This window comes from Cyclopterus lumpus, chromosome 3, assembly GCF_009769545.1.
Source record: "Cyclopterus lumpus isolate fCycLum1 chromosome 3, fCycLum1.pri, whole genome shotgun sequence".
Classification (NCBI taxonomy): Eukaryota; Metazoa; Chordata; class Actinopteri; order Perciformes; family Cyclopteridae; genus Cyclopterus; species Cyclopterus lumpus.
Genome location: NC_046968.1, coordinates 20497380 through 20524795, shown reverse-complemented (window position 1 = coordinate 20524795; position 27416 = coordinate 20497380). Strand labels below are relative to the sequence as shown.

Sequence of the window (27416 nt, the reverse complement as noted above, 5' to 3'; positions counted from 1 at the left end):
CATATACCAGCATTGTCTTGACACACACGATCTTTGGCGTCGTATAAGCCAAGCAAGCCAGAACAAAATGTTCACGACGGGGAAAAAACGAACCCTCATGTGTGCACGTGAACGCTCACCGAATTCCACTGACCAATCAGCGTCCAGATAGTAACCCGTCTCTTGTTTGTGCTGTTTCGATAACCATACGTCCATTGTCAGTACTGTCACAGAGCCGTAGAGAAACACATTCAGGTTTCATTTCCCGTCAGTCTTCAACAGACACGGTGTCCGTCTTCCCCACCAAGTTTTGGTACCACTTGTTAACTTTGTGGTTGCTATGGCTGCGAGTTCACGCGAGGCTGACCCGGCCGAAAAGGAAGTGACGATTTGGGCTGTTGTTGGGACACGTGACCAGAGCTGCGCTGATCTGTTTTGACAAGCAGCGGGGAGGGAAGTGAGGAGGGGAGGCGCGGCAGCTTGTAAGCATCACGGCTCGGAGGATTCACGGCTCCTTTCATCTGCATGTCGCCTGAATAATACCAGTATCGAGCCAGTCTCCTAGTTTCGGCAGTCAACTAGTCTGTCCGAGTTAAGTGAGTACACGCTCGCGGACAAACCGTTGTCCCCCGCAGCCACGAAGCGGAGCGGAGTCTGGCTGCTTGTTGTTGTCGGTTTGAAAAGTTTTAATGAAGATCGCAAAGGAAGTCAGCACAGGCGGCGTTCGTAACGCGAGATAGATGGCGACGAATCGAAGGCTGGCGACGGACAGAAAGTGGATCCCGTCCGCCTGATGTCACCGATTAACGATCCGCGAGAAGAATAACGCACTGAATATGCTCTCGTCTTAGCAACAACACGCACACGAACAAAATATCGAGACCGTCCGTCCGTCGTCGGTATTTTCAGCTGAGCTGTGGCTACCTGTGCTATATTAGAGATGGTCACCGGGAGACGCGGAACCAAACCGTGACGTTTAAGTTAGTTAAGGCGAGTTGTGTTCGCTAACGAGCTTAACGCTGCTGAGTTAGCGACCCCCCCCCCGGATCGTTCTGTGGCAGAGTCGTTGAGAGGAGATGGGACACCGACATGCATCGCGACGTAACTGTGGTTTAGGTGAAGGAATTCGAGACGAGTAGCCAGCTTGCTAGTTAAATTACCAGTGGTTCAGTTGGTTACTCGTTAGCAAGCCGATTGACAACTCCGTTATCCAAACGCCAAACTGTCTCTCAGCTGTCTTTGGTGTTCGTCCCCTGGACGCCACAGTGCGACTCGATGAACGCGTACAGTAGAGTGCTAACAAAGCGATGCTTTGTTGTTGGATAGGGGGGCAGCTGGCACCGACACACGGGCATCAAAGCTGATATTATTGCTGAGCTAATACAGCAGGTCTCCGTGAGAGGTTTTTTTTTTAGGGGGGTGGGGGAAGAGAAGACTGAGAAGACACCCTACAAGAGATCCTGAAGGCTACCTGATGACACTGGACAACATGAAGTCGGAGCGAGGTACGTGGAGCACCCTGAACACACACGACACACACACACACATGTGGGGAGGACTTGGTCAGTGTGTGGGCACGCTGTGCTTCAGTGAACTGACTCTGCCCATCACCTCGGGAGGAGAATCAGACCAGGGTATTGCGTAACGGCTGGTCATCCTGGTCCCCGGTTATGTGAATTAACAAAGCTTGACCCGAGTCAACGAGGACGTGTACACGCGACACACATTTTGTTTTCCTCCCCCCACCCCCTCCCGTTTCATTCCGCGTCAACGTATACCTGCAAGGATCTTCTCATAGCAAACGCTGCAGCAAGAGGTGAAACGGGGACAGAGGGGATACCCTCGTTAGTTTAATTGTTGAATACATTTATAAACAGGGATTTTCAGACTCCGTACCTTTTTTTTTTAAAAACATTTTTTTAATTTTTTTATTTTTTAATCTGTGCCCTGACACAATTAACACGGAGGTGTTGTTTTCAACTCCTTCGTCGTGCACGCTATCGTTCATTTTGTGATTGTGTGCACACAGTTGTTTGTGATCAAGGGTAACGACTGTCTTAATTGTTGTCAACAACACAATAGCACCATACTTGGAAGCAGCTAAGGGCCATTTTCCTTTGTCATGATGAGATTAGCTGCAGTCAATCAGGGGTAGTCTGTGTTGTTGCATAGGTTACGCAACTGCACTCGTGCTACTGACTGTCCGGAGTGGGGTCTTCCAGAGAGCACAATGTGTTGGTAATGGGACTCCACAAGGCACGTGTGTGCCCTACATGGGCCGATACTTTAACCCTAGGCTTGCCCTGCCGTCCCTTGACCGACCCAGACATCTGTGTGATGTATAGCAGCATAAAGGGCACACTGACTGACACTGTGTACAGTGTAATTATAGACTAATATTGCAGCACCACATGCTGGGTCTACTGTGAACAGCAACACTTCAGTTGCATGTGGTCAAATTGGTTGATTGATGACTCCAACTGGGGGATATTGAGATGATTTTACAACCGAATGCTCGGTGTGCCTGCCTTGTATCAGCCACAAAAGACAGATAAGTATTGGTCATTACTACAGTTCCTCACCCTTTTGTGGATTGTCACCATGGCAGGTTTGGTTATTCACTGTCATGTTCTAATTATGAAAGCCTGTGCCAGTAGACGCTGATCTACAGCAGTGGCTCCCTGTTTGACTGGCAGACACAATGAGGCTATTGTTATTTGGCACATGCTATTGTTCGGTTCCTGTGGTGGAGGAGAAGGCACATTTCTCCCACACACCTTCCTTGCATTGCCTCTCTCCTCTCCCTGGTCTCAAAGACAAATGGGCCGTAGTGGTGACAGAGGCGTTTTACTGAGTAGCTTGGACCACAGCAAAGTCAAATTGAGTGCATAGGAGGCAGTTTCACTGCTCTGATGCTTGATGGAGGGCTCCGAGGAGAGCCCGGCTATATTCGGTTTGAAGGGGAGAGGGGAACAAGTTCAGACATGTGCGTCTTTTCACCGAAACTCCTGCAACAAGTGTCAAAGGCTACTGCCTCCTGATCAGGTAGGTGTGACAGTCAAGCCAAGGCTTTGGGTGAGTGATGAGGTGATAGTTTCAGGGAGTACCATACCATAAGCTTTGTTCCACCTTTTAACAACTTGAGAAGAGACTGTGGGAATGGGTGATAATTAAATCCCAACATATTTAATCTGTATGTCCACAACAATGTACTCAACATGGTTAGATGTTGCCACATAAGTAGTGATGTCTTGTTACATCCCTATATTATCTTAGACATGGACAAATTGTCCTTATTGCTACATTGACTTAAAGTGTATATGTAAAACTGAAAAACAATAAAGAAGAACTGGAACCAGTTGGGAACCCTGTACCAGAATTGGTATCCAAAGACGAGCAGCATTTAGTCGAGACGGACCTCAGCTCCTGATGAAAACTAACACATCAGCAGAGTTTTCTTCATGTTCATGCAGCATCTCTTTGTGAGTCATGCTTTTGTTATAAACGTAGAAGAGGAGCACTTATGTTCTACTCAGAGGCCAAACCAGAGTCACCTGACTCCCTTTTTTTTCCGTGAGTCAGGATGGCGTGTGTGTGTGAGTGAGTACACGCGGGTGTGAGGAGACAATGAGTGTGGCGGAGAGTACGCCAACCGATTGCTACTGCCTAACAAGCGCTGTGCGGTTGGACCATGTGGCTCAACTGACAGCTTTTCCTGGTCCCATAAAGGGCAGCTATAGGAAACTCTTGACCTGTAACACCAGTCAGGGAAAACATGGCTTGCCATATCAGGTTTCAAACTGTTTCAGCTGAAGTTTTATTTGTATCCTTAAAGACATCATTTAGTTTGAGTGTGTTCCCATCTCCACATGTAGACTGGCAAAGATTGATTGAAAAACCAAACTGGAATTTTACACTATACAAATAGGCAGTTTTAGCTCAACTGTGGTCCTCTTCTCGCCCAAATCTTTGAAGGGACATTACAAGTAAAATACTTTTGTATTTGATGGTGGTATGAGGTCATATAGTGAAATATATGAGCAAAGAGCTAAGAATGGCGACTGAGTGCTTCCTCCTTTATGCCCTCAACCACAGCTCTCCTTCTCTTTCTTTAACACACACATTAAACATTGTACCGAGGGATGACTTTAGACCGAGTCATGTCGGAAAGACTCAGTCAGCTGGCAAGCCTCTGCGCTGTGCTTCTGCTCTCTGTAATGTTGTTTTGTGTTTTTGTCTGGTTGTGCTTCCTGTTTAAAGTCATTAGTCCTTCAAGGAGGAGTTGAATACTAGCTCACCCAACTTACTCCACTGCCTGCCTTCTTCCGTGTGCTCAGACAGATTACAGCTGCCCTGAGATGTCCCGGCCTAGGGTTGCAAAATTCCAGGAATATTTCCTTGCCATGGAAATTTACCGTAATTTATTGGGAATTAAAGGAAAATAACAGGCGGTATCTACTCTGTCATATGCAGATAGAAACAAACTTGTTGCCATATCATAAGACATATATTTAATTAACTTTCCAACTAACTTTTAACTACATACCATAAGACCTAGTGGTTGTGTATTTCCCCCCTGAATACGTTCACTATTAAAAGGTAAGCTTTTTTTAAATGAAATTGTACAAAATAAAAAATGTCTGCGCTTAACTTCTCTTGGAAATCTTCCGCCAATGAGTATGCACTTTTTCTTACGAAAACCCCAGATAAACCAGAGCGACACACACAGTTGTCCCGTACAGCACCTGTCTACTCCTGTGTTGTCTTTGTCTTGTCCTCGTCCGTGATTTAGCCCATGGCAGGAGGCAGCCATAACAGGTGCTTGACCCTGTTTTACTTCTCTCACACAGTTAGTCTATTTGTGTCATTTTTACCCGGTGTCTTTATCGCCTCATTAGTGTGTCTCTTTTCTGAAGGTTTTTAGACTTATTGAAGGGGCTGTTTTAAATGTTTTATTCCAACGCAAATGTTGTTTATTACCTGTAACATGTATGCCCATTGGAAACTAACACACCAGAAACGGTTTCATTGAAACCCCTAACGCTGTACTTGATTGAGAATTATTGAAACGGTTAGATCTTCTTTTTTTTTTTCTCACCTAAGGATATTCCTGTTTATGCATAAACAATGTAACATTAACTAATTTATGTCAAGATGAGCATTTCCCCATATCCCCTTTTCAATACAACACCACTGTTATTTGCTGACCCAGCTGCACTGAACATGGATATTGGACTCTCCATTGTACAGTGAGACTCAGAGCTGCTATTCGCAATGAATACCTATACTGGGAAGGCATTTAGCTGTGATTTACTATCCAACCCCCCGGAGTAATCAGCCTAAATCAATGCTGTTGTGACAGGTTTCACTGTAAGTAGCCTAGCCTTGCCTAGCCGCTATATTGGATTGGGCGTCTAGTCCTCCCAGTCCAGCAATGCTCTTACATAATGCTAGAACATTTTATTTAACACATTGACCCTTTATCAGGACAAGTGCACTGTATCGTCTATGGTCAGACATATATATATTTATTTATCTGACCATAGAGTATACAGTGCACTTGTCCTGATAAAGGGTTGATGTGTTAAATAAAATGTAAGGCTATATATAATGCTTAATCTCACCATAGTCATAGTAAGCTGTATCTATACACATAGAAAAAGCAGGTGTACACATTTAGTACAGCTATTCTGTATCAATTAACAAGCTATAGAGACACACAAAAATACACCATCCAGACTGAGTGTTGGACTGGCTAAAGCTGAAAGTAGCAACATGGGTCGCATTTCTGCAGCCAGAGTGCCACTGAGCCAGTGATGTCATTGCCGGTGTGTTCGTCACATCCTCCCGCCCCCGTGGCTCATGGTAGCCAACCAGCAGCCATCTCTGCAGGAACAGGAAGAGCCATCTGGACCTGGTGGTTTTCTCCTGGTTGGGGTGGTGTTGATGTGGGGGCATTGTCGATATCTCTTACATTTCTGTGTCTTTATTTCTGTACGTCTCCTTGTATATTAGTTTAGTTTTTCTTCGGTTATGTTTGTTCTTCATCTGAGGGTGTGAATTAAGTAGCTAAAAAGTACAAACTTTTGAGACTTCGTCTCCATGAATTCATATTTGCTGTTGAATTCTCGAGCTGCAGAAAATTAATCAATTAGTTGTCAACTATTAAATCAATGTTAAACTATTTTGATAATCAACAAATCGGTTTGAGTAATTTCAATAAAATAAAAAAAAAACAATTCCAGCTTCTCAAACGTGATTATTTTTCTTTGGATAACACTAAACAGTATTTTTCACAATTTTCTGACATTTTACAGACCAATGAATCAAGAAAAAAATCAACAGATATATAATCGTTAGTTGCAGCCCAAGTGTCATTCATAGTGCATCCTTCCTTGTCCTCTGAGAATAATCCCTGATGTGACATCAGTGCCAAATCTGTGGGACTAGCACATACTAAAACACATCTTTGTCATGCTCCCTTCCACCAGGTCTGTTATTTTTATAACCTAGAAACCATAAAGACAGCTTCTTGTTACTCTCAGCAGCGTTGGTATGTTAAGGGAATTTGTGATTGTTGTCATTCTGCAAGATTTGTAAGGAGGGAATTTAGTTTCCCTGTGAACTTGTCGTGAATCAACTTTCTCACCCATCACTACACTGGTCTTCTCTCATCGTAGCTTCCTCTCCTCTCTTTTTCTCTCCTGTCCTCTGAGTCACGTCGCATAGATTTGAGCTACTGTAACACCTCAGTACTCAACACCTCCACCACTATCTGCTGATAATATCTCGGAGAAAAAAAAACATATGGACAGAAATAGAGCTTGGCTAACTTACTATCGAAAGCACACCAAGGAAATGGGTGATAGTAGGGTCTGGCGGATATCAGTGTGCATATATTGATTGCTGGATTAAAGACATTAGACACATTAGCTCTCAGTAGTGTTCATGAAGCACAACGGAAGAAGAATGTCTCCTTAATTAATGAGGAAATTAAGAAAGTAGTTCCCTATCAGTCACTGATTTCCTTCAACTGGCTAATGTTATGATTGACCAGACATCTTTGGTTGCCAGCACTTACAATCAGGTCCATACACCAGACGGACCCACAGCACACACCTCACTGGTTTCTGTGTTCCCAATGCTGACAATGTGCTGTTGTGGTCTAGTACTAAAGGATCATAGTGACTTATTAAGATTGTAAATGTCTGCTTGAAGATTGAACAAGACAAAAAAAAGAAAGTTGGGTTGAAGAATCTGAGAAGTGTTTTCTATGGCTTAAAATCTGTGCATTCACACTGGGAGTTGTCCCTAATATTGATTAATTGATGGAAACTATTCCTCTAAACTTTAGAATCACATTTACACAAACTCCCAAGTCTCAGTTTACGGAGAGACTACCTCAGGGGCTCATTGTGGAGACGTTGAGCACATTGTTTATTAACAAGAGTGTGGGGTTAACTTAATTTGAGACTCATCACAACTATCCCCTGTCCTTTTTCTCCATTGTCTCATCTTATTGCTCTCAGGCCAACACGCCTCCAATATTGAGTGAGGCGATACCCCTTTCACCCCCAGTATTGCTTCATACCCAACAAACCAACTGCCTGTTAAACTGGGTTAATAATCTTTTTTCCTCTGTTACTCAGTTTTTTTTTTTAATGGTTAGGTTTTTTTTTCTTCTTTTTGATGTGGAAACGTATCGTTCATGAATGTGTTTTTTAAAATGTATTTAGATGTAAAGAAGTTCTAACTTTTAGTTGAACAAGTCCTTACAAACCGTAGTTCTAAAATGATAAATACATGAAAAACAATATACTGATGAAAGGTGACACACTTTTCGTGTGGCCGTCGGAGTTACGCTGCTCGGGTTGCTCAATTTGGACTCCCCTTTCTAGAAATTGGCATCGGCAGCACAGGGGAGGTCATGTTGGAAAGGGTGGCTTTTGGTTACAGAGAGAGGATGGTTTGTCCTACTGCCCTAGTGTCCTGTAGATTATATCAGTCAGCTTGCTGAACTTTAAACCGCTCTGGGAAAGATTCAGTGTCTGATGTTTCCATAATGGGAGATAGGAATTGGTCAAGGAGACTACATCTGTGCACACAGTTAAATGAAGTGGCCTACAGAGTAAAAATGGGTTGTACGTTTCCAGAACATTATTTTGGAGGGTGACATTATCATCTCTAATGTTTTCATTCTAATAAAGAAATATTAATATTGTGTTTACCTTCTTGAGAATAATATTGGGATTTGCATTCACTACTTTGTGGCATTTCTATCAAATGAAAATGTGAACGTTTGTAACTCTATGTACAATGTTATGGCTATATTAAGCAGGACTTGGTTCTAGAGACTGGATCCCCACCTTGACCAGTACTGCTGTACTCACGACACTCCAAGTTACATAACAGGTGTTAGACAATGAGTTTGCACAGGGCTCTTGCAAGAATAACAGGAGCTTAGGGGGCCCACCTGCAATACGTGCGAGTAAGGTCGAAAAGGGCACCCTGAGGCCGCTGTATCCGAACAGCAATTTTCTGGTATTGCAGGAAAGATGAGAGGAATTGTTATGAACACGTAAATGTCACACATTCACTTAAATCCTCGTTAGCCACGAGTATGCCTCCCTCATTAATTATTCATGGTAATGCTTTAAATTCTGCTTAAAATGTACAGCACATTTCTTTCAGCTTTTCTCCGCTTGACATTTACTCAGTCAAATGCTTTTCGCACCTTGAAGCTGCCCGGTGCAACCAGTCGTCCTCTTTTCACCACCAAGCAACTCATCTGAATAATGGGGACTTTAAGTACCTGACTCGAGGACTGCAGTTGCTATGGTTTTTGAAGTTGAAGCGAGCATACTGTAAAGCATTCCTGACCTTGAACATCTCACCAGGTCTGGAATTGTTTTTTCCGACTTAGTGGTCAGTAGCTGGCAGAGATTATTCAGGTTTTCATCTGAATCAAATGCTATAGCCAGCCTGGTTAAAGGCACGCCTCTCACGGAAACCAGGGGGCAAAGTGTGTGGTTGCAATTTAATCCGGCACTCTGTCAGCCACGGTTACCTAACCGTGATAGGCTGCCATTGTTTCTTTCATACAGAATACAGAACCGACCTAATACTGTGAGAAAGCTCAAGAGCACAAGGGATTTTATTAGAGATGTGTGTGCATGGACTCAACAAAAATGAACTGCAGCAAGTGTGGGTTTAAAATAGATTACCTACTCATAATAAATATGCAACTATAATAGTAAAACATGGGACTTGTTTTCATCTATAGCCATGTACATGGCGTTTAAACAAATGTGTCTTATTTTTAGAAAAGTTTATGGAAAAGGGAGACAAGGAAATGTCAATAACTAAGTTAAATAAGTACTACTTGATAGACATAGTACATGGATGCCCTCTAAAATCAGGTCCGAGGTCAGGCGGAGACTTAAAATGACTTCTTTCCACTTCAGCTGAGATGGGTTTTGTCGGTTAAGTGCGTACGTCTCATGATAAAAATATTTTTCCCACAGGCTCGGAGCTTGTTTACCATGTAACTTCAAATTGTGTGCTATTGCTCAGCTTCAAAACAACAGCTTTCTTTATGGCTGACGGTGATGTGTGTTAGAGAAAGGGCATGGTGGTGGGTCTGTCTGGGTTGAGTGTGTGTTTGTTTTTTGGGCAGTGGGAGAATGATAGCAGCTGAGTTCACAACACAGAAGAATGGTTCTCCTCAGCTGGAATTGTACTAACCCTCTCCACCAATCAGGGCTTGTTGCTACGTGGGCTGTGAATCTACCCCTTTGTGTTACAGAGTGGGACACACACACACACACACACATAGATCCTAAGTCTATAGATTTGAAGAAATGTTTCACTTGATGAAGTGGCAGGAAACTGGAAATGTTTTTAAGAGACTCGTGAGACTATTGGAAACCCTGACCATAACAAAACTTTTTGAAGTAGTGGTTGAAAGACAAAGATCTTAGTTTATTTATGAGACAAGCTGATGGACAACTTAAAAGTATAATTTAAAACATCAGGGTCACTTGGTCTTTAAGTAGTAATTTAAAACAAATGTGCGTCTTTTCCTTACCATTCTTAACATTCTTCTGGCAAAACAAGAGTTTCTTGGCAGACTTCACCACCACTTCCAGTGTTTTTTTTGTTCATTGTTGTAACACAAAGCAGACAAAAACAGGAAAAGTGAGCTGCCTGTGACATGTTATAAAATGCAATGGAAACACAGCTGACCCTGTTATTATAATTGTAATTTAGCAGTGAGCCCCTGCCGCTTTGCCACGGAGAGGAGGAACAAACAATACAGAGTGACATAAACACTGAGACACACTTACGATAACAGACACGCCTACACGGATGGAGCTCGACGCACCAGCCAAGCAAGTATGATCACATAAACGACTTAACAGACACACAGTCTTTGTATACAATGCAAGGACATGGTATAGTCGGAGGACAACCGACATGCTCTAACACAGGCATATGCTGGATACAGAGTGTGCGACACACACACACACACACACACACACACACTAACTCTAACTCTAACAGAGCATAACAAGAACATTAATGGTCTTCAAACACTTTATTGTTGAGCTACAGCTCACTGTTGCATACAAAGACGAGTATTGGTGCAGCTCATTCCTACACACAGACACTCTTCAATCACCGTGACGGGATTGCTTAAGGAAATGTCTCCGTTGCCCCGGTAACGGTTTTGATCGTTGAGCACAGAAGAGAAGTGACTGAGGCCATGCATCCCTTTTTCCTTTACTGCGTCGCCTCCTTTCATAGTGGGACTTTAAAAGGACAAGGGGTGCTGTATGTATTGCTTTGCCACAGGGCTCAGCTAATCTCAGTTAGTCTTAAATCCCACCGAGTGCATATTGATACTACACTGTAACTCTCGTAGTATTACATTGGCTTGTGGGGGTTAATAGATTTGACTTTTGTATTATGAAGTTATCTAAAATGTCTTGGCCTATAACATCTGAAAAAAACTAAAAGGGTTTCAGGCTTCATATTCTTAGCTGATGACCATCTGCACCCAAAACATATATCAGCTGTACCTAATCAACAATGTCATACTGGTTACTGGTTGATCTTGTTCTGCCTTCCAACACCATTATGAGGAACAGGAAAATACTAAACCATAGCAGTAGCCACCTTACCTCCGAACTATCAGAATTTGCTATTAAGTTGTAATGTCAATCTGGAAGATCGGCTGATATAAAGCACTACATTTTAGCATGACCTCTAAAAAGGACAAACCCTATGCTTGCACTCAAAGCACTTGTGTATCTGTAGGTTTCAGGGTGCTTCGACTTAACATGTACAATATGTGAGGCTCACGAGCGAAATGCTTGATATCTCTAAACCGTGTCGCATGAGCGCAACTTTTACTGAATAGCAGATGAAGTTACAGTATGTATTGTGTTACATGGTACTACATGCGTACACACATTCATAGACATGGAGTGAATGGCTGCATACAGCACATAATGAGTGTGCGACTGCTCGCTCCTATATAGCTTCTCTTTGGGCCCGTAAATGATATTGTCTTGCACATTTGTTGTGACATGCTCATATAAATTGTTAGAGTTGGTTTGGGACACATACATTAATACAAAATATAAGCAATCGGTTGAAATCCTCCAGATAGGAAAAGGGAGATGCAGTTCAGTTGGTCTTGCAGACCAGCTGGTCTCCAAATATAGTCCGACTGCAGAACTGGCTGGGGAACACAAAAGACAGCATTGCAAACAATTCCCATGGTGGTGAAAAGCAGTGGCCGGAGCTGCTGACACTTTAAATCTGCCACCTGCTTTGCCTCCAGTGCATTTGAACACTTTAAACTGGCTATGTGCTTTCTTGGTCTTTGGAGCACTACAAAGTGGACTACACTGCAGCTATTTGTGCTATGCTTTGGAAAGAGTGTGGCAGTTAACTTAACTAGCCCACTAACTATAGAATATGAAAATCAAAAGGGACCCAGTATGCATATGTCAGCATTTAAGGTGCAATTTCAATCCATGTAATCGTTCTATGTAGAGGGAGAGGGGGGCGATTCTTAGATGCATCACGATTATGACTCGATGCAGAAAACTCATTAATCGGAAAAGTACAACTCAATTCTTAAACTCGGCCCGTATCAATTATGTGACACAGGGCTTTCCAGTTTTAACCGCTGCCACTGAACGCAACAGACGCAATACACGTGCATCTTGTTTACGTTCTAAGCTAGGCTAAATGCTAGCGGGGTTTGGGTGACGGCAAGCTGAGTTTGAGCAGTCGAATATGGATACGACCTGACCGACTCTTCCTGGCTTAAAGGCGAACGCGTGGGAGCAACTCGGGAAGGGAGAAGAAGAAGAAGATCGCTACTTTTTTGGTCAACTGTTTGTGCCCCAATCCGGTCATAGAGAATAGTCGTTTCCGCGCTATGTTGCACACTTTGGGACCGAGATACAATGTTCATCTCGACGTTTTTACGGCCGCAGCGGGACTCTACAACCAAGTTGAAGCCACCGAGGAAAGGGGGTAAGATGGAAGGAGCCACAGACTGCTGTGTGATCGTAACCGCACACTTTATCACTGTGTATTGGTTGGCCACGTGTTTCAGAAATGGTTATTTTTGTATGAGGGCTTGAACGACCATCGCCTGGAGCACGGGGATGTGTTGTTTATTCGTGAAATAAGGGCACATTTGTGTGTTTTTACTACGAGGAAGCTGCTCCAGGCCCGATTTGAGTTGCTTTCTTTTTGGCTTCACAATGATTGTAAATGTAACCCTCCAGTTGACGCATCTCTTTTGTGTGTTACTAATATTGAATTAATAAAGGCTAATGGAAGTTAATTCATAATTTTTTTTTCTTATTATGAATTATTATAAATATACCCAGTTTACAAAAATAGCAAAACAGTTAGAAAAATAAATTGTAGCCCTATGAATTTGAATCTAATCAGATTACCACCCCTAGTTCCAGGCTGTATGACTTCAGGACTTACCACATTAGCCCTTTTTGCTGCTGGCAAACCATCACAAAGTCACCACATAATTGATTGTAAGAACCTGCCCTTTAGAAATCAGAGAGAGAGAGCTATATCTATATTTATCTTACCGGGGGCTGAAGTAAAGAGATTTGGCAAGGAAGGACTCTCAGTGTAGTCTCCCATTCTGCCTCTGTGTATTTAGCCTCGCTATTCTCAGGGTAACCATTTGAAAATATAAACCATATTGCCTCTGTTATCTTCCCGAGCCTAGGATAACTCGACAAGTACGGTGACACACTTTTGCTGGTGTTCCAATTAGGGCAAGTTTGTACGAATATACATATACCGGTACATAAAAGCGTTTTTGACTTTTTTCATCGAACAAAGTTGCAACTAAGAACTGTGGTTGAAGTTAGATTTGTTCTGCGCCGTCTAAAAATGAACTTGTTCAAGAGATGAACACAATCTTGTGAGTTGTTGAGCAACTTGGAGAGATGTTAAAAGTGCTTTGTTTTTTGGAGCATGAGATTCCTGGAGCAAATATAATTAACAATTTCAATTCCAATATCACGCATACCCGTTGAAATTAGGAACATTTACATATGCACTTCCAAGTCAGGCTATTACAACATCACAAATGTGCTCATGCAGGGAAAAAGAGCGTTTGCTCTGAGTTATTTCCCACCCAGAACATCCGGTGCTCTACCTGATCAGAAGGAGGCCTTTGCAGTCGGGAGCCTTGAACCTTCACTGTTGAGTTCCATTCAGAAGGAGCTTGATATCATTGTGCGTTAGGCCGACACCCCTCAGCGAGCTCAGCAGAATACTGCCACTGCTGCGTTGAAGCTGCCTGGAAATGCCTTCAACACACAGCCCCCAGGCAGGCTGGTTATCTCGAGTCTGCAGATCCAAGAAAAAAAATGTCAACGTATTGGAGCAGTAAGGGACTTTAGTGTCTGTCTCATCAGAAGCTGTGGACAGTTATGTTTACTGTCACAGCCAGTTTTGCCATTTGAACTGTATCACTCTAGCCTTTCTATAAATTGTTTATTTTCGTCGCACATTTAAATTGATTTGACTATTAGGCTTGGGTATCTTTTCCAGAGTTAAGTAGAATTTAATCACCCCATTGTTAGTGATGTGTCCCTATGAACTATGCTTATTTGTCCCTTTATCTTTCAGCCTATCTTAGTGTCCCCCTGTCTGCCCCACAGCCATTTTTGTTAAGTTTTGCGGTAGAACAGTTCAAAGGTCGCTTAAGACCGTCTGGCAGATAGTGGTGGACAATTGTATTACAGACGGGTCATGTTTAGTCTTGGTATTGCCAGGTTGGACTCGTATGTGTTCATCTTTACGAGCTGTCACAAAAGAACAGGGACAGCTTGTCTTTTGAAGCAAACACCTTTTTCTTGTGTTTTTGAAATTTACTTTCTTTCTGAAAGGTTTAAAACTTTTGCATGAAATCCACTTGACAAACTGTAAACACTGTTAATTTGACTTCCTGTCTGCCTTTTCAGCTAACAGTGCGTGTTTCCTGTCTGCCCTTTTAGACAACTCGTCTGTCTTTTCCAATATCTATGCAGCCTGTCTCTCTCTTTCTCTTCCTCTGAAGTATGTCCGCTCTCTCCCTGCTTGCTGCCCTGCAGTATAATATCTGTCTGTGTGTCTGTGTGTCTGTGTGTGTGTGTGTGTGTGTGTGTGTGTGTGTGTGTGTGTGTGTGTGTGTGTGTGTGTGTGTGTGTGTGTGTGTGTGTGTGTGTGTGTGTGTGTGTGTGTGTGTGTGTGTGTGTGTGTGTGTGTGTGTGTGTGTGTGTGTGTGTGTGTGTGTGTGTGTGTGTGTGTGTGTGTGTGTGTGTGTGTGTGTGTGTGTGTGTGTGTGTGTGTGTGTGTGTGTGTGTGTGTGTGTGTGTGTGTGTGTGTGTGTGTGTGTGTGTGTGTGTGTGTGTGTGTGTGTGTGTGTGTGTGTGTGTGTGTGTGTGTGTGTGTGTGTGTGTGTGTGTGTGTGTGTGTGTGTGTGTGTGTGTGTGTGTGTGTGTGTGTGTGTCTGTGTGTGTGTCTGTGTCTGTGTCTGTGTCTGTGTCTGTGTCTGTGTCTGTGTCTGTGTCTGTGTCTGTGTCTGTGTCTGTGTCTGTGTCTGTGTCTGTGTCTGTGTCTGTGTCTGTGTGTGTCTCTCTCTCTCTCTCTCTCTCTCTCTCTCTCTCTCTCTCTCTCAATCTTTGATAACCAGTAGCCCAGCCAGTTGAGCTCATGCTTGTTTTGTTCCGACTAAGGCCTTGATCTGGGACTCGTTGTTATTATTATTATTATTATTTTTTCATCTGCCGCTGCTTTTTGTCTCTCGTCCACAAAACACAGACAAATCCCTAATGAAGAAAAGACTAGCTACATTCTAGCTGTGCTCTCTGCTTCATTTGAACGAAGCTTGGTCACAAACAAATGACATACATAGAGAACCGCACAGGCTGAACAGAGGAGGATGGGAGTGGTGTTTTGCCATATGGGTACTTGCACAGCATTCAAATTAGGTGTGTGCAGCGTCGCGTTTGCTGTAGAAAGAGGGCCAACCATGCAGTGATTGTGTGCCCGCAGTGCACAGATTAATGGGTCGGATTATATGAACGTGTCTCCCACTTAGTCTCTCTCGCTCGCTCTCTCCTTCTGTCCATCTTCCCATCTGTCTCATCAGACACACTACAGCGTGCAGCATGTACAAATTGAATCCAGCCAACATGTATTCAAATCGCAAGCATCCGAATCTCAAACATTGCGTCCAGGCACTGACATGTTTGACTCATTTGCCTATCTGACAGGTCTTAGGTAACGATGAATCACTCCTTAGTGTGTTACAGTGTGTACTGCGGCGGGTTTACTCTGAACACCGTTTGCTACCAAGGCTGATTGCTCCGCTCTGGTCCACTAGGCCTTTTTCCATCCCACATGACTCCATACTGATCTCTTGGCCCGAGGACATGGAGAAAGCGGAGTATGTGTGTGTGTATATATGTATATGTATGTGTATATGTATATGTATATATGTGTGTGTGTGTATATATATATATATATATATATATATATATATATATTAATTATATATATATATATGTGTGTGTATATATACATACATATACAGGTCCAACCAGCCGATCTGTAGGCGGGACTCGAGCTGCACTTGGTGGCAGGCGGTCACAGGTCTAATAATAAGATGCCTGAATCTAAATCCGATCTGTTACATAATTCAGATCACACATTATTGGGAGATGGATGAGAGGTCACGCGCACATGAGACAGTGGACCTAAACCTGATTATGTTTTCCTGATTTGAAAGTTTTTTTTTTCCTGCATTTCTCAAGCAGTGTTAGTAGTTGCAATTGAATTACATCATGTACACCACAGTGCAGACAGAGGGCTCACAAACAAATTGGAGAAATAGAGAAAATACATCTTACAAACACACATTAATTCAGACGGTACAAATATAGATTGATGAGAGACAGATTTTACATTTTAAAGAGATGGAGAGGCAGGAATGAATTGGTCATGGTTCAGTGGGACAGAGGAGGAGGGGAAGCTAAAAGCAAGATTAAGCTTGTGAAGCTTAATGATTGGTAAACAACCTGAATTGTTACATAATTTCCCAAATGATATTCACATATTTGTACCATTTGATTTGATAATATTACAACCAGATTGTTAGTTATTATTATTTCAAGCTGTTGAAAAAGGATGAAACTGGGTCTTCTGAATGTTGAACACAGCTCTCTTTTCATGTCTATGGAATGTTTTCCTGCTTCTTTGCCTTTTTATGTGTTGTCCTGCTTCCTGATCAGCTTTGTGTGTGTGTGTGTTTGATAGGAATGTTCTATTCAGTCACAACGCCCTAAAGAACGACAGCTCTCATCTATGGGCTGGGCCCCTTAACCAAAGCCTCCATCACTAGTCCTTTGTCATGCACTACTTGTGTGTTGTGTTTGTCTGTACGTTTTCAGTGGGTTCACATGTTTGGCGTATTTGTATTTTTGTTAAATGTGTTCTTTCCTAGAGAGCAGCGATCTGACTGTCTTTCTTTCTTCAAGGGGGGTATATGTAGTACACAGCTTTACAAAGGCTGTGTTCTGCTGCTCCCTTAATAATTCTTTTACCTCCATTCCTCCATCCACCCATGCTTCCTTTTTTATTTTGCTTCTTGCCTCCTTCCTGGAGCATCACCGTGAGCCCAGTTTCCCTAATACCACCTGGAACTGTAGTCTCAGTGTAAACTGGGAACACTTTATACTGCCCACTTCTGTACTTTCAAGCCAACCGTCATGTAAAGGTGATGGACTCTGTGACCTTGACTCTTGACCTTTGTCATACATTCTATTCCTCTTGCTCCCTTTTCCTCTCTCACTGTTGGTCTCTTGCTCCCTTTTTGTTCAAGCCTTTCCGATTCCAGCCCATAAAGAAAAGTAGATTTCCCCTGAATGTAGCCTTCATCCCTTTCACCCTGCGCTTATTAAGCCTACAGCTGGCGAACAGACCCCCTCCCTCTCCTCACCTCCCTTCTCCTCCCTCCTCATGTTTTGTGTTGGACTGCGCCTTACTCCACGTGCAGCAGCAGCTCAAAGGCATGTAGGAGGAGTTCCCTTAGAGGAATGTGCGTGACTGGCTGGATGACCGCAATATATACACACACACACACACACTCTCAGCAGCTCAGCTTGTAGCTCACACTTCTGCAGAGCCAGCTGAGAGGGACTCTGTTCTATATGTGTGTGTGTGTGTGTGTGTGTGTTTGTTTTGTTTTGTACTTCTAGCCTTACGAGGACCTGACATCCTCAAAATGATGAAAATGTAAAAAGTATTCACTTAATTATTCTGACCTAATATGGGTTTGACTCTGATTTAAATGAAGGCAGAGTGAGGGCTTGCGATTGTAGGCAGGCAGCCTCTTTACATAAGTGTTTCTTCTCATGTGCTGTAAAGAAAGTAAGCTGTGATTCTCAGAGCTGCTGTGTATCAGCTGACCTCCTGTGGGATTCTGGGAGTTTTCTCTGGAAAAGCACAGGAGATGGAGCGCTAAGACGGGTGACTATACATTGTGCTAAAAATACCCTACTTCAGATCTTAGCTTCAATTACAACACAAATGGAGAAGGATTTTGTTAGTTTTGTTTTTAGTAGACAAAATGAGGAGCAACAGCTGCAATTAGCATTTGACTGGTGACCTAATAATACAGCCCCCATCTTTCGCCTTGTAAAATTGGTGTATTGGGAATAGTAGTGCACAGCAGAGTGGCTCAGAATGATCCGTAATTTGAACGTGACAACCAGACGAGTATTCCTTGTTAGTCCTGCTCCAGTCTCGCTGTTGATTCAGAGGGGAATAGTCTGTTCCTGAATGGTGACTGGTTGATTCAGCTCGCTGTCCTGCCAGGTCCTGGGCTCCATGCTGGCCCCGCCCAACCCCACCCTGACACAATTGATGGTGCACTGGGCGGTGCAGCATGACTCTATTATTGCTGTTCTTTACTGTCCTCGTGTTCTGGTTGAGAGTGACGTCAGTGTCGGCATTGCTTGTGTGCAGGTGTGTGTTCTGTATAAGCGAAAGAGCAGGCAGTGTGTGGCTTCACCCCTCTGCTCAGCTGACATGCGAGGTCTAAATATATTCCTCTGAAGCGTTTAAACTGGAAAAGTTGTGTCATCCACCGCCTTCCCCCACACCCCTTCTCCAAACAAGTCTTTCCAGCCAAAGTTATATAGCCACATCTACTGCGCTGAAACCCATTCAGGCGTAAATGTGCTTATCATGTCAATACAGGGGGCTTTTTGATTGCATCTATATTGCCCCCAGCATCTGTCCAATTATTGGTAAATGAATAGTTTGCCTGCTACTTTCCTCCAATTGGTTCCTTGTTTAGATTTGAAAAGATCTGCTGACCCTCTGTTTCTCTGCCTTTCCTAGATGCAACGGAGGAGTTTTTCGAGTATGACGCCGAGGAGTTCCTGGTGTTTCTGACCTTGCTTATGACAGAAGGAAGGACACCAGAATATTCTGTGAAGGGCAGAACCGAGGGGCTACACTGTCCACCAGCCCAGTCAGCCATGCCGCCTCTTCACAAGCACGAATGCAGCGACAAACTGCCCCAGGTAGCGCACACATGCACGCACATCGATGCACACCTAAAGTGTGAACAGAAGGCAGTCTCTTTTAATTTTACTAGATGTTGTTGCTGCTTCATTTGCGTCATTCAAGTCATGAGCATTTCTATTTTAGGCCCTCTTGTGAAATAGGCATATTGTTTTTGAGATATTAGTGATGAAGAACTCTTAACTCGGCATCCAACCTGTGTAATAAAATAATTAGAAATCACACACCTCTTTCAAATAGTTTTAACAAAAACTAGTCATTATATACTTCAGAAACGGTAGCATTTATACCGGGGCTTATTTTTATTACTAATATCCAGTGAATATATATATATATTGAAAAACTTGGCACCTTTTTTGTTTTATATATATATATATATATATATATATAAGTTTTTCAATATTGTGAACTGAGATGTGACCTAAATAAAATAAAATCACTGAGAAATTCAGCTTTAAGTGAGGCTCTTTGTGGGTCCCATCTGCTCTGCCCCTGAAGGTCAAGGTCCGGTTGTTGACATTCAGTAATGAACACTAACCCTCCATCTTTGTCTGCGGGTGTGTGTGTGTCCAGTGTCGGCAGGCAAGGCGAACCCGTTCGGAGGTGATCCTGCTTTGGAGGAACAGCATCCCCATCATGATCGAGGTCATGCTCCTGCCAGACTGTTGCTATGGTGACGAGTGCCCCCCGAGTGACCCCATCAGCGACCCGATCATCAAACAAGATGCTCTGCTGCTGGAGAGATGGACCCTGCAGCCAATTCCAAGACAGTGAGGCTGATATACACACATGATCTTACTATTTACACATTGGTGATGCTGGAAAAGAGCTGTTGTACAGGTATATTGATACAAAGGACACTATGCTTTCCAACATTTAGTTAAAAGTCTGCCGTTTACAAGAACAATATGGTATGTTTTACTTAAAAGGTTTCTAGTTAAATGGTTGTATCCAAATGCAAAATGCAATCGAGCCCCTAAAACAGTGTATAAGAGCTGTGAAATCCCTACCTTTTGTGTGTTTTAATAAATTCATAATCCTTTAATTCTATAATGTACAGAATAACTAAAAGATGAAGGCTTAAAAAAAAGGTATACAATGCAAAAAATGTAAATGTAAATCTTGACACTCGGAGGGTTAATTAGCCTTACAAATTGGCCCACTTACTACTAACGTTTGGAAATGGGGAACATTGGGTTAAAAACACACACACACACGCATCCTTGAACAGTTTCCTCATTAACCTGACATACTGGCACATTTCCACCTCTTTTCAACTGTGTTTTTAATAGAAGCGGTGATCGCTTCATTGAAGAGAAGACGCTGCTGTTGGCTGTCCGCTCTTACGTCTTCTTCTCTCAGCTCAGCGCCTGGCTCAGTGCCTCCCATGGTATCGTCCCAAGGAACATCTTGTACAGGTCAGTCTCCGGTGGTTTGTTGCACCAGTTTGTCAAAGCGACAGGAAACTTGATCTAATGTCGTGTTCCTTTCAAATATTTGCTGTGCCGTTTTGGAAATTAAATCGGAAGATGTAAAACAGAATCTCTGGAGGCTCTGACACTTCCTGGCTATTTTAAGATTTAAAAGTTAACAATGGCGTGTTAATTGAATCTCTCTCTCTCTCTCTCTCTTACTGTCTCTGTCAAACAGGATCAGTGCTGCTGATGAGGAGTTGGAGTGGCATTTCTCCCAGCCGCCTTCAGAACACGTTTTTCCAGTCCCAAATGTGTCCCAGAGCGTTGCCCTGCAGGTTCGTGTCCAGTCACTCCCACGCCAACCAACCTATCCCACCCTGGCCTGCAGCATCCATACCGGCCTGCCTCCGCTTTACAGCAAGACCCCCAGCCTCAACCCAAACCTCAACAGCCATGGTGGCCTGCCCACCCACAAAAAGAGTCAGGACCCCAGCAAAGACGACCTACTTCACAACTCTAACATGTACAGCAAGAGCTCCAACTCCATGTCCGGCCTTCTCCTCAATGGATTACCGATTCCTAATCTCCCCATCAACAACATCCCCATCAATAGCCTTCCCCACACTGCTGTTCCCTCTCCTTACAATAAGAAGAGCCAAGAACCAGGTGAGGATCACACATATCAGAATGGAGAGCTTCCACAGGTCAACATCCCCCAACGTCAGGGCTCCCCTCTGTTCCACAGGTCCTCTCATTCCCCCACGCCCTCCCGCTCCCACTCACCCTCTCCACTTCCCACAAGCAAGGCAGGGAAGTGGCTGTACTCGGCTCTCAATGGTTCATCTGACCCCACACCAGTAGAGGATTATGGGTCTGGCAGTGATAGGTCAAAGGGGTCCATCCCTGAGCCACTGAGAGCTTTTAAGAATTTCTCCTTGGCTGAGCCACCGCGTTGCCCCTCCCCAAGGCCTGCAAATGAAACAAACCCACTGATTGGCTCCCTGCTACAGGAGAGACAGGAAGTAATTGCCCGCATCGCACAGAGGCTCAACTTCTGTGACCCCACAGCACCGCCACTACCCCCTGGCCTTTTTGCTTCTGACAACCCTCCCAAAGCCATGTGGGGCACTAACCATGACGACATAACTGCCAGTAAGACCAAAGAGCCCGAGGTACCGCCCTATGAGTCTGTGGGACGTGTGTGGCCCAGGCACTTCAACACACCCGTGAGTGACACCTCTTACAGCAAGTGGGAGTGCTCCTCCCCTAAACCTGCAGCATGCAGGAAGCTGAAAATGGCTGAGACAAGGAATTTAGAGGATGAGAAGGAGAAAGAAAAAGAAAGGGAGAGAGAAGGCTCCTTGATCGCCCAGGCAGTACAAGACATAACTAGACTCATCCAGGAGAGACTGTCTGTCCCCGCTCTGTCCCCAAGGCACGGCAGGAGCAGCAGCCATCTGCACCACACGCACACAACGACAGTCACACACACGGTCCGCACATACTCGCACACCACACACATCCCACAAGCCTCACACACTGCCACCAATGGCTGCACCGACAGCCACATACCCAGCCATCATGAAACTCGCAGAGGCAGCGTTTGCACCGCTGCCACACACGCACCCGTTTGCACAGAGGAGCCCCGGGGTGATCCGGGGACAGAATGCCATTCTCCCGGGGCCCAAAATGGTGCTCATTTTACACTTGAAGAACCCTCATTCAAAGGCCAGTACCACACCCAGGCTGGTCGGCGTTTACGAACTCCCCCACAGGAAAAGCTTGTATTCAGGACACTCAGCAGCCATGAAAACCCTTCTGCCTCTCATGTCCTTGAGAACAGCCCAAGGAATGCCCAGATCTTTAGTTGGACTTGCAATGATGCCGGTCCAGCCATGAACTGTAACATAAGCCACAACCACAGCAAGCCTCAGCCTCAGCTTCAGTCCCAGATGCAGGTCTGTGCACTAGCCCAGGCCTCTGCCTTGCAGGATGAGAACCAGGCACCCTCGATGTCTGGATGCTCCAACACCTCCAGTCCAGACATGACTCTCCCTTCTACTGTCCTGGTAAGGGACTCCTCATTTTACAGGACATTGTTTGTGCATATAGTTTTAAATGATAGCCCATTTACTAATCTGCAATTATTATCTGTTGTGCCCTATCTCTGTTTAATGGATCCTTAGTTGAACTGCATCAATAAAATAGAAATTGCCCAACATTTTAGCAAGTTTATTCACTTTATTGCTGAGAGTTAGGGGAGAAGATTGATACCACGTTCATGTCTTTACTGTAATTATGGAGCGAGGTTCATCCAGCAGTTATCGTAGCCTAAAGACTGTAAACGGGTAAACAGCTTGTCCTCACCTATTCCTACCGCTAAAGCTCACAAATGATTAACGGCTAATATCTTGTTTGTTTAATCTTTACAAGAACTGAACTGTAGATGTATAGAGTGTTATGTGGGGGACACTTCTATTGTTTACGAGAAGCGCTGTTTCCAACTTAACTGGCTGCTGGAGCTTGCCTCATATTTGCTGTGATCAAATTACATTGTTAACTCTCAGCAAGAAAGCAAATCAGTGTAAAAAGTTTTAACTATTCTTTTTAGTTATATTCTAAAAAAGGTATATACAGTAAATGTTGTATATTTGATTAAACAAGTGACTCATTCCAGAAAATAAATAATGATCTACTAAAGTACTGTTACTTAATTTCAGAAAGTACAGGTCACTAAAGGCATCACATTTGTTAAATTTCGCTTGCCAAACTAGAAGGAACTTCCTAGTTTATAGATGCTGCTCTGTTGTAATGAGTTGCTGGAAGCAGATGAGACTTCAGTGGTAATCAAGATGGGTTTTGATATATGAGAACATGATTTGATGAATGCAGATAATTTCAGTTTACATGCAAACTGTAATCATCTCCCTCCTATCTCTGTTCTCCAGCGAGCCCACAGCCCCTCACCGCTTCACCCCTGTAACAGCTGGAAGAAACAGAATCGCCACTCGTTGGATGCTACAGTGACCAAAGCCTTCCACCCCTGTACGGGCCTGCCTCTGCTCTCCAGCCCTGTAAGAAACACACACACACACACACACTGCCTTTTGAATCTTTCACAAAAGACACAACCTGTTGAATAGTTTTGAGCCTTATATATTCAATATATCTTATAGACCAAGCGCTAACCTGGATACTATGAAAGTTGCTCTGTGTTAAGTGTGTGTGTTAAGTGTGTGTGTTAAGTGTGTGTGTGTGTGTGTGTGTGTGTGTGTGTGTGTGTGTGTGTGTGTGTGTGTGTGTGTGTGTGTGTGTGTGTGTGTGTGTGTGTGTGTGTGTGTGTGTGTGTGTGTGTGTGTGTGTGTGTGTGTGTGTGTGTGTGTGTGTGTGTGTGTGTGTGTGTGTGTGTGTGTGTGTGTGTGTGTGTGTGTGTGTGTCAGGTTCCTCAGAGGAAAAACCAAACGGGCTACTTTGATCTGGACACCTCTCTGGCTGGCTGTAAGGGTTTGCCTTGGGCCTATGGGAAAAGGTACGCATTTTCTCACCTGGGACCTTTGTTACTATAGTTAACAGACTCCAAATCAGTTCATCCACAAGGATAGGGTCAGGATGCTTTCACAGGTTTAATGCCTTAGTAACAGTTAAAAGAGCATTTTTTTGTTTATTTTACAGTTACTTCCCACATCGTCTGTTTATTATAGTACCATCTGGAACGAGTTACTCATACTTTTGCATCAGAATTTTAAAACTTGTTTTTCTCGCTTCGCAACAGTTCAGCTGTTTCTATGAGTAAGTAACAAGGCAAACTCTGTTGTTTTGTTTTTTTGTATTGTTTTCTAAGTACATTTTATTGTTAACGGTTTTTGTTTTGTTTACCACCAGTATTAATCAAGCTATCTAAAGTCATAGGACCAGTGTATCAGGGATCTATATTAGAGAGGAGGTTTGCTCCAGCTCCAATGTTTAAACGACACACTGACATGGCCTTAAATCAGCACCAGGTTTGAGAAATATTGTCTTTGTTGAGAGATCAGACAAAAAGAGTGTTGTTCTGAGTGGTAAGGTGAGGTCAGCCCTGTTCTGCTGACACGCTGCCACCTGCTGAAGCTCTGCTGTACTGTGGCTGCATCTAGAATCACACATTCTGCTCAAAATGGCAGACGGAACTGAGTTGGCTTCATATACACGGAGCTTCATGGCACTGCCTACACACAGATGTGGGTGGTACCGTAATGCTGCTTTTCATAGCAGATGTTTCTAGAGTTTGGTAAAGTCCATTTTAGCAACCGGGCAAGTTCTTGTCAGTTTGGCTGGTAAAAGCCATTGTCTTGCTCTCCATATATTCTTCTTTTCTTTTTGTTATTCTAGTAAATTTGCTTGATTTAATAAACACAATACTAAATATTTGAGTGAGCAATTATTTTGACAACAGAGTAACAAACATTTTGAGATGCTGATATGGCGTTCTCAAAGCACAACACAAATTAAATTCAGGCTAATGCAGGTCTATTCAGACAGACCAGGAATGTTCTTCACCTGAACATCTTGAGAAGATCTTTCTCGCCATGAAAACAAGTTGAACAAGTGTGTGTGTGTGTGTGTGTGTTTTTTTAACCTTTCAGGGTGTGTCCAAAGAGAGAGGGGTACACCGATGAGTCGCAGCAGCTGTTCAGTGTCAGCGCTCCACCTGCCAGTCTCAGTCTGCTGGGAAACTTTGAGGTATAACATTCAAACACACACGGTACATTACAATTATCAAGTAAAACAACAATTACGTTTCATTAAAATACATAACTGTGTTTTCCTAGGAGTGTGTGCTTAACTACCGCCTGGAGCCTTTAGGGTTAGTGGAGGGTTTCACAGCAGAGGTTGGAGCCAGCGGGTCCTTCTGCCCCAGTCACCTGACCTTACCTGTGGAGGTGTCCTTCTACAGTGTATCCGATGACAACGCTCCCTCACCATATATGGTGAGATTATTTGTTCCCAGTTAGTCAATCAATAATAAAAACGTTTCAGCCTGTCTGACTGAGCCTTGAGCTGTATCTGCCTGTTTGTGACAGTTGTTGTCATGTGTTTTTCACAGGGTGTGATCAATCTGGAGTCCCTGGGGAAAAGGGGCTACCGTGTACCTCCATCAGGAACCATTCAAGTGGTGAGGAACCTTTCTGTTTTTCACAAATGTAGAAATGATCTAAAAATTTGGATTTATATGAAATGTCTGCATCATGGTGTACACATGGCTGAGAACAAAGAGCAGATTACACCAAGTAACAAAGGGAAAGGGCAACCCCTTGTGGTTATAGAGGGAAATTCATCATTGTGTTGTTATAGAGCCATGAAGTCAGGTCACAAAGTAAATCCTGCCATGCGTCTCCGGTTATACCTTTCAGACCTTATTCAATCCCAACAAGACAGTGGTGAAGATGTTTGTTGTGATGTACGACCTACGAGCCATGCCAGCTGGACACCAGACCTTCCTGCGCCAGAGGACCTTCTCTGTTCCCGTCCGCCGTGACGCAATCAATCAGACCAGCAGGAAGCCCCTCGGCCTGGGACGCACCTTGCGCTACCTCATTAATCTGAGGTAAATTGGCTGTCATTTAATTTATAATGCACATCAAAACTGGAATATATCCAGCAACTGTTGTTGATTTTTCTCCACCCTCTCCAATCTCGACTAGGTTCCAGAGTTCTAAGTCTGGGAAGATCTACCTCCATAGGGACATCCGTCTGCTGTTTTCCAGGAAGTCCATGGAGGTTGACAGTGGAGCGGCCTACGAGCTCCAGTCCTCTACAGAGTCCCCTATAGACCCACCATTCGCTCCCCGCTGCTGAGACACAACCCCCCTTCCTCCTCCACCTCGCAGGCGACCACTGAAGCTTCAATCACACCATGATGCCGACGATAGACTCTTGCGCAACCCATGGCGAAATAAACTGCTCTAAAACGGAATTTAAAGACTGCAGTCAACAAGACTCACCTGGCATGGGCCCCACAATCTTATGTTTCATCCCTCCTGTCACCCAGAACTGACAAGGGACGGGGGGGCGAGCTAAGAGCCTGGGAGACTTGTTGTAAATGGTGTTCTTTGTTAACTGAACAAAGAGGTTGAGTCATAGGTTACAATTATAAATTAAGAAGGCCTGACCACATCTGATGGGTCATTCTTTTTCCTGCTGTTGTGTGTTTCCCCTCCAGCGTCTGGCAGGAGAGTAGAGACCAGTGATCGTCTACAGTTAGACACTTAAAATATTTCAGCAGAGTTTAGGCTACTTTACTCAAATCAAAATGTTAATTGGACCTGTACTCAACATGATAAATCTGTGTTCAGTCACTTATAAATTAGTTATAAATGCAATTCGAGGCCCTATTTAATGGTAAAACATTTTGTTTGAAATCCTTGAAGAGCAGATTGATTCCTGAGCTCGGAGCAGAGGGGACTGCAAATGGAAGAGGAGGCGGGTGGCAGACTGGTGCAACATCATTCGCTCGTCCAAAAGAAAAACATACCATGGACCACTAAAGAAGTTGAACAAGCAATGGCTACATTCAACTGAAATCATCATAGCTAAACATCAAAAGTGCACCGTGGAATTGTTTTTCTCATAACTGGAAATGAAACAGAAAATAGTAATATTCTAATACTTTTGTACTGTTACAGAACCACTTTACTGGAAGTGTTGCAATAGAAAGAGTAATCTTAGTTTAGTGTTTACACATTCACTTTCAGTTTACTTACCATCAGTTTATTTAATATTTAAATTAATATTTCAGTTACTACTTGTGATGTCTGTCATGCTAAGATGATGTAGTGCAAACTGTATATCATAGTATGTATTTTTGACATTAATATTCAAATCTGAAAAATATATATCTATCTTCTAAAGCCA

General features: G+C 43.5%; 1 protein-coding gene across 1 annotated transcript; it reads left to right on the top strand.

The window, feature by feature from the left end:
• Positions 1-226: 226 nt before the first annotated feature.
• Positions 227-27416, top strand: fam214a (family with sequence similarity 214 member A). Its single transcript, XM_034558812.1, has 12 exons — positions 227-1484; positions 18925-19109; positions 19684-19880; positions 20403-20528; positions 20761-22594; positions 23474-23599; positions 23966-24054; positions 25148-25244; positions 25334-25492; positions 25609-25677; positions 25916-26109; positions 26207-27416. Exons 1-12 carry the CDS (start codon positions 1454-1456, stop codon positions 26358-26360), a joined length of 3261 nt encoding a protein of 1086 aa, XP_034414703.1. The 5' UTR covers positions 227-1453; the 3' UTR covers positions 26361-27416.